Genomic DNA, 13,335 nt, shown 5'->3' on the forward strand with positions numbered 1-13,335 from the left:
ATATTTAAATGTACCTTTGGGAATGTTCATATGCTAAAGGCTGTTTTGTTTTAATAGAAGTCTTAGGGGGGAATCAGCAAGTCAAAAATTTCAAAAAGGAGTGCTTATCCAGGTCTAAATCTACCGAAGATATCTGGAAAAAATACAACTTAGATGAAATTGAGAAGACTTTTTGCCAAGAGGTAAGCCATATTCTCCTTTCTTAATACCAGAGTATCTAAAGTGTGGAAGAAGCCAAGTAGAAGCTATAGATCCAGACTTTTCTAAAATTAATTTGGGGCCAACCTAAATCTCCTAAAGCTCTGAGACTTCCTCTATCTCCTTAATAACAATAATACATCAGTATTGGTGATGGTGATGATGAGTTAATTGATTTATGATGAGTTAATTGTTGCAAAAAAGCCAAAAAACTCACAAACACAAAATAACAATCTTCTAGTACTGTTGCAGCAGTAGTAGCTGAAGCAATAGGTTACATAGCTAGTAAATGGTAGAGCCATTTGGCTCTCACATACTAAATCTAATTAGAAAACAAAGGCCTTATATAAATAAATTATAACACTTTGAGTAACGTAAAAGAAAACTTGAATAAATTAAGAAAACTTTTCTAGTTCTTGGTTTGGAAGGTTCAATATTAATGCCTGATCTCCCTGAATCTGGATATATATTATTTTTTCTTTTGAAATAAATTATAATAGAGGACTTTCCTACTGCATACAAAATATGTTCTAGAGGTGGGTGAATTAAGACAATATGGCACTGGTGCAGCAATAGACATGCAAAGTGATTTAAAAGAATAGTTGGATAATGGAGCAAATTTCATATATGAATTTAGCATATAATATGAGGCATCTCAATAAAGTGTGGTAGGAGTAGGGAGTGGATTATTCAATAATTATTATTGTGATATTAAGCCAGCCATTTGGGTAAAAATGCTGAATTTTTTGAAAATTCACAACAAAATGAATTCTATATGCATCAGCTAGTTAAATGTAAAAATAAAGTGGGTGAAAATTGTTTAATCTTGAAAGTGAGACTCTCTTTTAAGCAAGAAGTAAATCCCAGCCGTTTTACCCATACAAAAGCTTTTTTGTTGTCAGGTAGTGAAATTTATCAATCTTTGCCTTTATGACTTGGCTACGTATTTGCAACATAAATGACAGATAAAGAATAACTGTTCCTAACATCCCTATGTGTGTTTTACAAATTATTATAAACTTTCCCATAGCCAAATGCCAGTGAGGAAAGAACTAACAAAAGCCTATTTTGATTAAGGATATCACAGAGGTGATCACTTTTATATACTGTCACTAGATTGGTGAACTTGTTTTCTGCTGTTGTCGCTAATGACTTTATTGTTTTCATAAAGAGACACATGACCATTACAAAAAAAAAAATGTAAGCAATTCTGAAAAGTACAGAGACTCAAGTAATGAATTATTTGGTGGTAATTATTATCCACCACCAGAAATAATCAAAGGTGTAGGTGAACGTATTTCTAGGCCTCTCTTTATTCCTATAAGAAAGGTGGCTAGGTTAGTGGGTAGATACAAATAGTTTTTTAAGAATAGGATCATGCTATTCTTGTTTAAATTTAATAAACTAATTTAAATATTTTATTTAAATTAAATCATATTTAAATTTACCAGAAGGAAAAGAAATATCATCACAGTCATCATTACGCTTTTATGGGGCGTCTTCTATCCTAGTCCACCTTCATAGCAGCTCCCTGAGTCAGGCACTAACATGACCTCAGTTCTAAGTCGAGGAACCCGAGGCCCGATAGCTAAACTGATTTGCTCAAGGTTACCCTGCAGCAAGTCCTGGAGCCAAGTTTCCAACCCAAGCACCGTAGTTCCAAAATCCATGCCCTTAAATCCACAGCACTGTCTTTAAGTGAAACTGAAGACATTGCTGAACTTTGGATAAATATTTCTTTTACCACAAGAGGTATCAGGGTCCAAAGTGACTTTAAGATAAGGAAAGAGGTTAAGAAAGTCATTAGGAGCTGGAGAAATTCGGGTGTTTTTGAAGGATGTCTCAATTCCAGACCATGTGGATGGGCTTTCTGCTCTGAAGATTTCAGGAGTGGCTGGTGCCCGTGTGTTTCTTCCTACCCCTCTCTCCCCAGCTCACCATTTCTGCTGTTAATATTTTGTTCTTAGTCAGACTTCATAATATTTACATTCTGTTCTGTTACCATAATTCCCTGAATTTTGCCTTCATTATTATATTTCCATGGATTTAATGTGCATCACTATACTTCAGTGCTGACCACAGTTTTTATCCCTCTCCGAGTTCTTTATTTTGATTTATTTTTTTGGTTGCCTGGATTTCATTGTCAAGTAATTTCCTTAAGAAAGGCTCATGGGTGCTTTATTCCCTCTGTGGTGTTTTTTCTGTTTGTTTTTTTTTTTTCGTATTTGAAACACTCTGCCTCTTGCTTTTATGTTTGAAAACAACTTGGCTGGATATAATTCCTCCATCATTCTATCTTTTCCTCAAAATGTTGTAAATATTTTTCCACTGTCCTCTGGCATTGGGTGTTGCTGTCAAGAAGCCTGAAGTGAACCTGATTTTCACCCCTTGTTATTTTCTTCTTCTACCTGGATGCCTAAAGAATTCTTTCTCTATCTTCAAAATTAAAAAAGTAAAGCTAAGCTATATCTCAGCATGGAGCATTTAGTCATAGTCTCCAGGAACACCATGTGTTCTTTTGGTGTACTGATTTAGTTCTTCCTTCATTTTAGGAAAATTTTTCCTGTGTCAAAACACTAAAAACTTTCCCTCCCTCTGCTCCCTCCTCCCCTTTCCTCCTTCCCTTCTTTGCATGGTATTCTCAGTTAGACTTATATTGGGTCATCTTTGTCTGTCGTTATGGCGATTGTCTTCTCTCAAATGGCTTTAGTCTCTTTATCTTTTTCCTCTGACTTCCTTGAGATTCTTTCAAGCCCGTTTCTTTATCACTAATTTTAATTTCAGCCTTGTCTCTTATTTTGGCTTTTCTAATTTTTTATAGTTCCTGCAAAGGCATCATTTTGTTTGTTTCCTTGGCTTTGAAGTACCCCTTTCCATCTCTTTCATTGTTTTATCATCTTGTCTTCAAGCTGCTCTTTTAATGAATTATATTCATGTAAGTTCCTGTTTTTATGGCACGGGCATGAAAAGTCTGCAGGGGATTTGTTTGTATTTCTTGTATTGTTTCCTTACAGACTGATATCTTTCTTTTTTTCTTTTTCTATGGCATGTTTGCATATTTGCAAATCCATTTCTTTTCATCCTCTTTATGCTTAGAATGCGTATTATGGATGTAGCTGTAATGCCAGTTTCATTGCTATACCATTGGCCATTATATACATGCTGCACAGATTTTACATTCTCCCATTGATGAGCATTTGGATTGCTTCCTGTTTGGTGCTAATCCAAACACCACCACCACAAGTGGTGGTAGACACACCTTCTGGTGCACACCTAGGCTGGAATGAACTGCTAAATTGTAGTGAACATGCTCCTTAGCTTTAATTGGCAGAATCCAATTGTTTTCCAAAGCATCATTTTACACTCCCACCAGAAATATATGAGTTTCTATTGCCCCGTATGCGCACCGACATTTAATATTGTTAGACTTTTTAACTTTTGTCAGTCTGATGCAGATGAAATAGTATCTCAGCCATGATGTTGTCATTTCCCTTTTTACTGATGAGGGTTGTTCTAGTTTGATAATGCTGCTGGAATGCAAAACACCAGAGATGGATTGGCTTTTATAAAAGGGGGTTTATTTGGTTACATAGTTACAGTCTTAAGGTCATAAAGTGTCCAAGGTAACACATCAACAATCGGGTACCTTCACTGGAGGATGGCCAATGGTGTCCGGAAAACCTCTGTTAGCTGGGAAGGTACGTGGCTGGCGTCTGCTTCAAAGTTCTGGTTTCAAAATGGCTTTCTCGGAAATGAAATAAGCTTCAGTGGCAGAGAGAATCCAAAAGGAGCCGAGAGGTCACTCTGGTGGGCACTCTTACGCACACTTTAGACAACCCTTTTTAGGTTCTAAAGAATTGGGGTAGCTGGTGGTGGATACCTGAAACTATCAAACTACAACCCAGAACCCATGAATCTCGAAGACAGTTGTATAAAAATGTAGCTTATGAGGGGTGACAAGGGGATTGGGAAAGCCATAAGGACCACACTCCACTTTGTCTAGTTTATGGATGGATGAGTAGAAAAATAGGGGAAGGAAACAAACAGACAAAGGTACCCAGTGTTCTTTTTTACTTCAATTGCTCTTTTTCACTCTAATTATTATTCTTGTTATTCTTGTGTGTGTGCTAATGAAGGTGTCAGGGATTGATTTGGGTGATGAATGTACAACTATGTAATGGTACTGTGAACAATCGAAAGTACGATTTGTTTTGTATGACTGCGTGGTATATGAATATATCTCAATAAAATGAAGATTAAAAAAAAAAAAAATGGCTTTCTCCCAGGACGTTCCTCTCTAGGCAGCAGTTCCTCAAAAATGTCACTCTTAGTTGCACTTGGGGTATTTGTCCTCTCTTAGCTTCTCCAGAGCAAAAGTCTGCTTTCAACGGCCATCTACAAAATGTCTCCCATCTGCAGCTCCTGTGCTTTCTTCAAAGTGTCCCTCTTGGCTGTACCTTCTCTTGAAAATGTCACTCACAGCTGCACTGAGTTCCTTCTGTTTGTCAGCTCGTTTATATGGCTCCACTGATCAGGCCCACCCTGAATGGGTGGGGCCATGCCTCCATGGAAATATATCATTAGAGTTATCACCTACAGTTGGGTGGGGCACATTTCCATGCAAACAACCTAATCCAAACATACCACTTAATCCCCACTAATATGTCTGCCCCACAAGAGTGCATCAAAGAATATGGCTTTTTCTGGGGGACATAATACATTCAAACCAGCACAAGGGTGAGCAGCTGTTTACATTTTCCAAACTTTCTTTAGAACACTGTTTTTTTGTTAAAAAAAAAATCCATTTTTACAAATAGTTATTGATTGCCTACTGCACGCCAGGCTTGTGCTTCATTCTAGGTAATTAGTAGTGAACAAAAAGGACACAAAACCTGCTGTAATGGAGATTACATGACCTTACATGGGGGGGGATGGTAAACAAATAAACACATTCATAAATACACATGTTGTTGAGGGCTGTGACAGAAAAGGACACTGTGTTATGAGAGAAAATAACATAAGGAACCTCATTTGGATTGGTGATCAGGGAGTCATTCATGAAAATTATATGTATAAACATGGAAAATGGGTGAACTTTTTGCTAGTCCATTGTGCCAGTTTGAATGTATTGTGTCCCCCAAATGCCATTATCTTTGATGTAGTCTTGTGGGGCAGACGTTTTGATGCTGATTAGATTTGCTTGGAATGTGCCCCACCCGGCTGTGGGTGATGACTCTGATGAGATATTCCCATGGAGGCAATGGCCCCACCCATTCAGGGTGGGCCTTGATCAGTGGAGCTATGTAAATGAGATGACTCAAAGAGAAGGAACTCAGTGCAGCTGTGAGTGATGTTTTGAAGAGGAGCAAGCTTGCTAGAGAGGAACATCCTGGGAGAAAGCCATTTTGAAACCAGAACTTTGGAGCAGACGCCAGCCACGTGCCTTCCCAGCTAACAGAGGTTTTCCGGACGCCATTGGCCATCCTCCAGTGAAGGTACCCGATTACTGATGTGTTACCTTGGACACTTTATGGCCTTAAGACTGTAACTGTGTAGCCAAATAAACCCCCTTTTATAAAAGCCAATCCATCTCTGGTGTTTTGCATTCTGCAGCATTAGCAAACTAGAACATCCATCAATAATATGAGGGGATAACATATATCACTTAAAAGAATGATTTAGATGCATACTAATTCTTATGGGGAAAATTTCATGACACACGGTTAAATGAAAAAAAGCATTTTCAAACCTGAACATATAGTATGTTCCCATTTTTAAAAATACTATACATTCATGTGATCATATTGGGAGTTTTTGGAACACTATATGCAAAACTTTGGATGGTGAGACTTCTTTTTTATACTTTTCTGAAGTGCTTCCTTTTTTTTTTTTCTTTTAAATAAAGACTTGAACCTCCTTTATAAATAGTAATGGTGAAAATTCCTGAGAGGTTACACTTGTCACAAAGATACTATTTGTTTCATTCCCTGCTCTTTTTCTGAAAGTTCTTTGTTATATCAGATATCATCTCCTGAGAAAACCCCTGTTGGAGACCAAATATCATTAAGATTTTAAAAATGGGTTTCATTAAAGCAACAAATACACTGGGACTTTCTCCAAGTCTGATCTGTGTTGTCTCCACTCGTGTCTTCCCCAAATGCAGCCCACCTCTCTGAAAGAGAGCAGGGACAATGTAGCCACGTTTTTGTCTAATTTTATACAACTTTCCAAGAAACTTAGGTCCTGTGAGTCCCTAAATGTTTTTTAAAAGCTTTTCTCCTTAGATTTCCAACATTCCTGTGCACCCAAAGGAAACATTAGTGACTCTGCTTCTTTCTTTAGAAGATACAGACTCTTATACTTATATTTCCATGTTCCAGCAGCTTTTATTTTAAGTCACCTTTTACTCCAAGTTGGTAGTTATTTTATCTTCTTGTCCCAGTAGCAGGAAAAACTGAATCCAGAAAAAGTAGGGAGGGTTTAAAATATTGGAGAATATTGTTATTGCTCAATAGTAAACAGCAGGAAAACCTTTGGAAATAAAGCCAATTTCCATAGTATTTTTGTGAGTCATAAGAAAATCAGCAGTTAACCTACTTTAGAAGTCCCATAAGAATAGCTCATTCACTCAGGCTCTTTGTAATTCCCCATTTAAAAAAAAAAGAATGATTAAAGAAATGTCCAATGTATATTATGCATATGAAATCCTTATATTAATAATTTTCCTTACCGTAAAAGCTACTTCTATTCTTAATGAAATGTTGCCGGCTTTTTTGTTTGACTGACCTGATTCAGACAGGAGAAGCATGGTGTGGGCTCACAGTAGGGATGGCTTGAAAGTATATTAAGAAAGATGTATCAAACTGGCAGATCCACCAAGTATTTTTAGCTGTGAAATTTGAGGGAGAGCTATTATACGTGCTGTTTTTCCCTGAGAAACTTCTCTGCCTTGTCAGTCGTGTAGCTGTGACTGGGAGTTCTGTTTTGTAGTGAGCTCATCAATTAAACATTTGAAGTTCAGTACATGCCATAGTAACCTTTTTGATCAGTTTTTGGAGAGGAAGATGTGAAGAGGATTTGGCAAACATAAAATGGTTGAGTAGCTCCATGAAGTTGATTTTTATGAATGCAACGCTCTAATTTTAATTCATTTCAGCTTTCGAAGTCCTATGAAAAGGTTGAAAAAGCCCTCAGTGCAGGAGACCCTGCCAAAGGTGGATATGTATCTTTGAATTACCTAAAGGTCGTCCTTGACACGTTTGTATGCCAGTTACCAAGAAGGATTTTTATCCAGTTAATGAAAAGGTAAGAGTCCCATTGTTTCCATGACATTTTTTTCAAACACCAACCGCGAGAATAAACCTCATTTATTTTTAATTGATGTTTTAGACTTTTTATTATTGAATCTTTCAAACTTATACAACAGTAAAGAGAATAATATAATGAACTCCGCTGTACCCACTACCCAACTTCAACAATTTCTAAATCATGGTCAGACTGGATTTCATTGATATCCCTCCCCATTCTTCCTCAACCCCAGAGGTTTTTGAAGCAAGTACCAGACATCGTATCATTGCATCTGAAAAGATTTCAGTATGTCGCTCTAACAGATAAGAGGTCCTTTTAAAAACATGGCAAAAATATCATTTTCACAGCTAATAGAACTATCAAGAATATTAATAAATGTCCAGTTAGGGTTCAAATGTAACAGATCACATCTTCTTTTACAATTTATTTTAAACATGATCCAAATAAGATCTATATATTGCAATTGGTTGACTTGTCTCAACTCTTTTTCAATCTATGTATTTGTAGAAGAAACAGGGTTGTTTGTGGAGTTTGTTGCAATCCAGATTTGACTGATTGCAACCCACAGTGGCATTTAACGTGTTCCCCTGTCTCACCACTCCCAACCCAGAGAAACAGATTCGTGTTCAGTTTTTTTGACAAGAGTAGTTTGTAGGTTGTGATATACTTTTTTTAAATCATAGAAATTGTGGGTTTATAGAACTATCATGCAAAACATACAGGGTTCCCATATTCCATCCTATTATTAACACTTTGCATTAGTTTGGTACATTTGTTAAAATTTATGAAAGCACATTTTTATAATTGTACTTTTAACCGTAGTCCACAGTTTACCATAGGGGTTCACTGTTTCTGTTGTGCAGTTCCGTGGATTAAAAAAAATTTTTACTCTAATAACAAAATACAACCTAAAATTTCCCCTTTTAATCACATTCAAATATTTAATGAAGTGCTGTTAATTACATTCACAGTGTGATGCTACCATCACCACAACTCTTCCATCATTCCAAATAAAAACTCGGTGCAATTTAAGCCTTAACTCCCTGTTCCCTATCCCACCTCATCTCCTGGTAACCTGTATGCTAGATTCTGACTTTTTGAGTATGGTTATTCTAATTAATTCATATCCATGAGATGATATGCTATTTGTCCTTGGTGGTGATATACTTCTATCAGAAAACATGTCTTGACTGGCTGTCTCTCTTTTTGTTGTTAGCAGCCGTTGTTGATCGTACCTCATTGATTCATTGCAGCTTATAAAGCAGTGATATTCTGCTTCTAAAATTTCTTCTTTTATTAGTTGGGATACTTCTATAATGAAAACTTTCCCTCAACTATTTGGTAACAATGAGGCACAGTTACTATAGGAAAGGCAGGATATCCTTGATTATTTCCCTTCATTTACTGCTCTTCAAAATAATGAATTGTTTCCCTAGTGTTTTTCAAAATATGTATTATTATAAACTCATGAATTTAAATGTATGTGATGTGTTTCAGTTAATTAGTCATTATTCTTATTGATAATGAAATTCGTTCCATCTTGGCCTGTGGGAGCCTCTTCGGGTTGGCTCCCAAGTCCTGTTGGCGTCACCCCACTGGTCTTTCTCTCTTTCTTGCTTTCGAGTAGAATGAGACGTTCCAGGCTCATTTGGTGCGTTTTCTGCCTGGGTCCCAGGATCAGCTATTTATCCACAAAGCCCTGCAATTAGTCTATCTAGAAATCGGAGTCTGGGTGAGGCCCACCTTCTTTAATTTACCTGGTTTTCTGTCCAAGGAACCCAGGAGAACCTTTTCTCAGGGGAAGTGGGGTAGAAGCTAAGGGAAAGAGTACCCTGAAAAACTTAGGATGCTTGGTGGAAACCATCGGGAAAGGAGAGACTAGTGAGAAGAAGGAAGAAAATGGCCCTCAGCTAGGCCGGCCGTGCACTCTGCTTTCCTTCTCTGCCCCCTCAACAGCCCCAGAGAATCGCTGTATGCTGACACCAAGGCTCCTAGAGCGAGAGGCATGTGGCTCTGCGAGTAACTATTATTTTGTGGCTCAGAAAATAGTTCCATTGTCCTGCCTGTACATGGTGAAATCTTCTAGAAGTTACTCTCTTGTATAGCTAACAGTTGTTGAGACATTTCTTTTTATTCTCTTTTCAAAATTATACTGCTAATCATTTAATAGCAGTAATCAAAATTAAAAACAAAAAAGTCTTTATGCACCTTACCTAACAAATTTAACTCTTTTCATTTTTTCACATTTTCTTCCATTTTGTGTTCACATACACATATATTGTATATTGTTTTACGTATTCATAATCAAAGTGCATCTTTAGTTTTATATTGTTTTTAGTGCAATTTTATTGAAACATATTCACATACCATACAGTCATCCAAAGTATACAGCAGTTGCTCACAGTATCATCATATAGTTGTGCATTCATCACCACATTTTTGAACATTTTCATTACTCCAAAAACTCAAAATAAAAAAAAATAACAAAAATAAAAGTAAAACAGAACACCTAAAACATCCCATACCCCTCCTCCTCCCTATTATTCATTTACTTTTTGACCCATTTTTCTACTCATTTATCCATACACTGGGTGAAGGAAATGTGCACCATAAGTTTTCACAATCACACAGTCACAGCATATAAGCTATATAATTATACAGTCATCTTCATATATTGTGTTTTTTTAATCAAAATACATATTATAAGCATTTTCATATTGGCCTCATAGTCTTCAAAATTATCATTTTAATGGATGTATAAAATGTCATTCATTCAGCAAACATTTATTGAGTGCCTTTTTCTGCCAGGTATTATGGTGAGTGCTGAGAATGCAGAAACAAATAACAAATAGTTCCCAAGGCGGAGTGGCTTACAAGAGTGATAATGTCCATGAAGAATATGATGGCAGCATATAATAAGGGGGCTAAGGGTGGCTAGGGTTGTGGCTGTTAAGAGCTGTTATATCTGGGAACCCAGGGATTTCTGAGTCATGCGCTTTGTCACATTAACCCAGAGTTCCCATGGGAACAGCACAAGGGACAGCAGCAAACAACCTGGATGCCCAAGTGATAATTTTAGGAATTATGTGTGATGTACATGTCTCCTGGTGCACATGACCAGAAGTACAGATCTGTCATATCTTCCTGGTGAATAGTTTCCCTTTATCATTATGTTATAACCCTTTTATCTTTGTGAATGCCATTTTGGGTTTCTCTTATCTGATATCAAAATAACCATAGCAGTTTTCTTTTGATTAGTATTTGTCAGGTATACTTTTTCCCAACCTTTCATTTATACTCTTTTGTTGTCCTGCTTTAGGTGTGTTTCCTGTGAAGTAGCCTATAGAAGGATTTTTAAATTCCAAAATTATAATCTTTGCCTTTTAACTGTCAAGTGCAGTTTGTTTCCATTTGTTGTGACTGAAATGTTTGGATTTTTTCCCCATGACTTTATCTTTTGTACTTTCCATTACTCAGCTCTTTCTTTCCTTTTTCCTTTTCTATCTTGTTTGCTATTGGCTGAGTTTTCTTTTATCACTCTTTTTTCCCTCTATTATTTTGGGGCATACACATTTTATTTCTGTTTCTATTGGTTACTCTTAAATTTTTAGCATGCATTCTAAAGTTGTAAGTGTAAAGTTAATCAATATTTTTACTGTCCTGAATATAACGAGCACTTCCAACTTACATGTTGTCAGTGACCAGTGTTTTGGTTTTGCCTTGTTTTCATAGCCCCCGAATGCATCGTTGTCATTATTGTTGGTTTGTGCTCTCCCTGATTGATTAGATGGTCTGTGAGTTTGTTTACTCATTACTTCTTCCCACATCTCACTCCTTTCTTCAAGATTCCACTTCCCTTCAGTGAGGTCCTCCCAATGGTAAATTCGGTCTTTGTTTTAAAAAATGTCCTGATTTCACCATTACTCCTTCATGAAAATTCAGCAGGGACTAGAATTCTTGTTGGAGAGTTATTTTCTCTTAGCACATTGGAGATGTCCCTCACGGTCTTCCAGCCTCTCCTTTGCTAAGAGTCGGCTGTCGGTCTACTTGCTACTCTTTTTGTAGGGGACGTTGTTTTCCTTCCGACTGCCTTTGAGGTGTTGTCTTTACTTTTGTTACTCTATGGTTTCCCTACACTGTGCCCTGGTACAGATATATGTTTATTTAAACTTTGCAGACTCAGGAGGATTTGCGTCTTTCATGAATTCTTGAAAATTGTCAGCTTTTATTCTTTGAATATGGTCTCCAGCCCCTCTCACTGGTCTTTTCTTCTTGAACTCCTATTAAATATATAGTGGACCTCCTCATTCCACTCTCCATGGCTCTTAACCTCTCTTTTGTATTTCCCAAGTCATTACCTCGCTGGGCTGCATTCTGCCCATTTTCTTAGGATTAGTTCTGATTCACTAATTCTCTTCAACTGTGCCAAATCTCTTCCAGTCTTGTATAATCCCAGTTCTCCTAGCCCCAAATGTATTAAATCCTGACCTCTTAGAGTCTACATTCAATCCGAGGTCACCTTAGAGTCCACATTCAGTCCAAGGTCACATTTAGCACATACTGCTGACTGTTCTTTCTGGGTCTAATGAAACCTCTGGGCTGTTGCGGTAATAACTCATGTTTTTTTTTTTTTTTTTTTTTTTTTTTCTGCTCTAATTTTTTATCTCTCCCTGCTTCTAGCACCTGTAGATTTCCCTTTCTTGGTTTCAGCCTCAGCTGTGTATTTAGAATATTTTTTGTGGATATAGCTATTCCAGTATTTTTGTGTGATTAGACCAGAAGGTTGCTGGGAGATCCACTGTGTTGCCACAAGCCTTATCTAATGTGTTTTTGCTAGTTGGGAAGTTAGAAAGGCTCCAGAGAGTAAACAGAACTGAGCTGAACCTTGAGAGGTGAACAGGAGTGTCCCCCATGAATGAGTTGGAGAAAAACATTCCATCCAGAGAAAGCAAGCAGCATTTTCAAAGGGGCTGCTTTGATTGAGTCACAATCGTTAGGGCTCTTTGATTTTATATATCCGAATGTATTTAACAATTTCACCACCATTTGGGTCTTTAGGGGCTTTTCAGTTTTGCCTGTGTTTGTTCATTCATTTGTTCAGTCAGTCCACACACAGTCCTTGAGCACCTGCTGCATCCCAGGCACTGTGGTATACGTTAGGGACTTTCGGAGAAGTCCCTGCCACATAGGGCTTCCGTGCTGGTGGGGAGAATGACAATACAGAAATAAATGAATAATGCAGTAAAATACCGAATGCGATTAGTGCTATGAGAGGAACCCACAGGGAACTATAATGGCGAATAACAGAGAGGAACTGCTTTGGACAGAGTGCTCTGGGAAGACTTCTATGGAAAGCATCAGTGGGGTCGGCCAGGGGAAGAACTGGGCGGCAAGCCTCCCGGGTAGGGGCTGCCGGCTCCGACGGCTGCTCCCTGGGGCGTGGTCTGGGGCCTGGCGGAAGCCCGTGGGACCGTGACACATACTGCGTTTCCTTGGATGGGTGCTCTTTCCTCAGAATATATTTCTAAAAGTAAAATTCTGAGGCCAGAGAGTGCGAATGCTTTTGCAAATTTTGGTAAGGATTGCCAAATTGTTCCCTCAAAAGATAGTGGCAATTTGCACTGCCGCCAACATTATATGAGCATTCTAGTTTCATGTTCTTTTCAGCATTGAATATTAACATTGTTCTAAAATATTGATAACTTAGAAGGTATATAATGGTGTCTTGTTATGGTTTTAATTTATATTGAGTGATTTCAAGGTTGGACTTTTCCACGTGCCTGTGCCCTGATTGGGTTCCCCCCTGATTAGAATTCTCTGCATTTCCTG

The 13,335-nt window shown here is 37.7% G+C and overlaps 1 protein-coding gene across 9 annotated transcripts in view; it reads left to right on the forward strand.

Moving 5' to 3' along the window:
• The window catches only part of EFCAB6 (EF-hand calcium binding domain 6), a 333,133-nt gene that overhangs the window by 102,251 nt on the left and 217,547 nt on the right, over positions 1 to 13,335 (forward strand). For 8 of the 9 annotated variants that reach the window (XM_037845944.1, XM_037845943.1, XM_037845941.1 and 5 more), the window contains 2 exons: positions 58 to 182; positions 7,355 to 7,503. The exons of the other annotated variant lie outside the window; for it this stretch is intronic. In XM_037845944.1, coding sequence (XP_037701872.1) covers positions 58 to 182; positions 7,355 to 7,503 — 274 coding nt within the window. The remainder of the gene's footprint in view (positions 1 to 57; positions 183 to 7,354; positions 7,504 to 13,335) is intronic. 9 annotated transcript variants of the gene reach the window in all.

This window comes from Choloepus didactylus, chromosome 8 (genome assembly GCF_015220235.1).
Source record: "Choloepus didactylus isolate mChoDid1 chromosome 8, mChoDid1.pri, whole genome shotgun sequence".
NCBI classification, from domain to species: domain Eukaryota; kingdom Metazoa; phylum Chordata; class Mammalia; order Pilosa; family Megalonychidae; genus Choloepus; species Choloepus didactylus.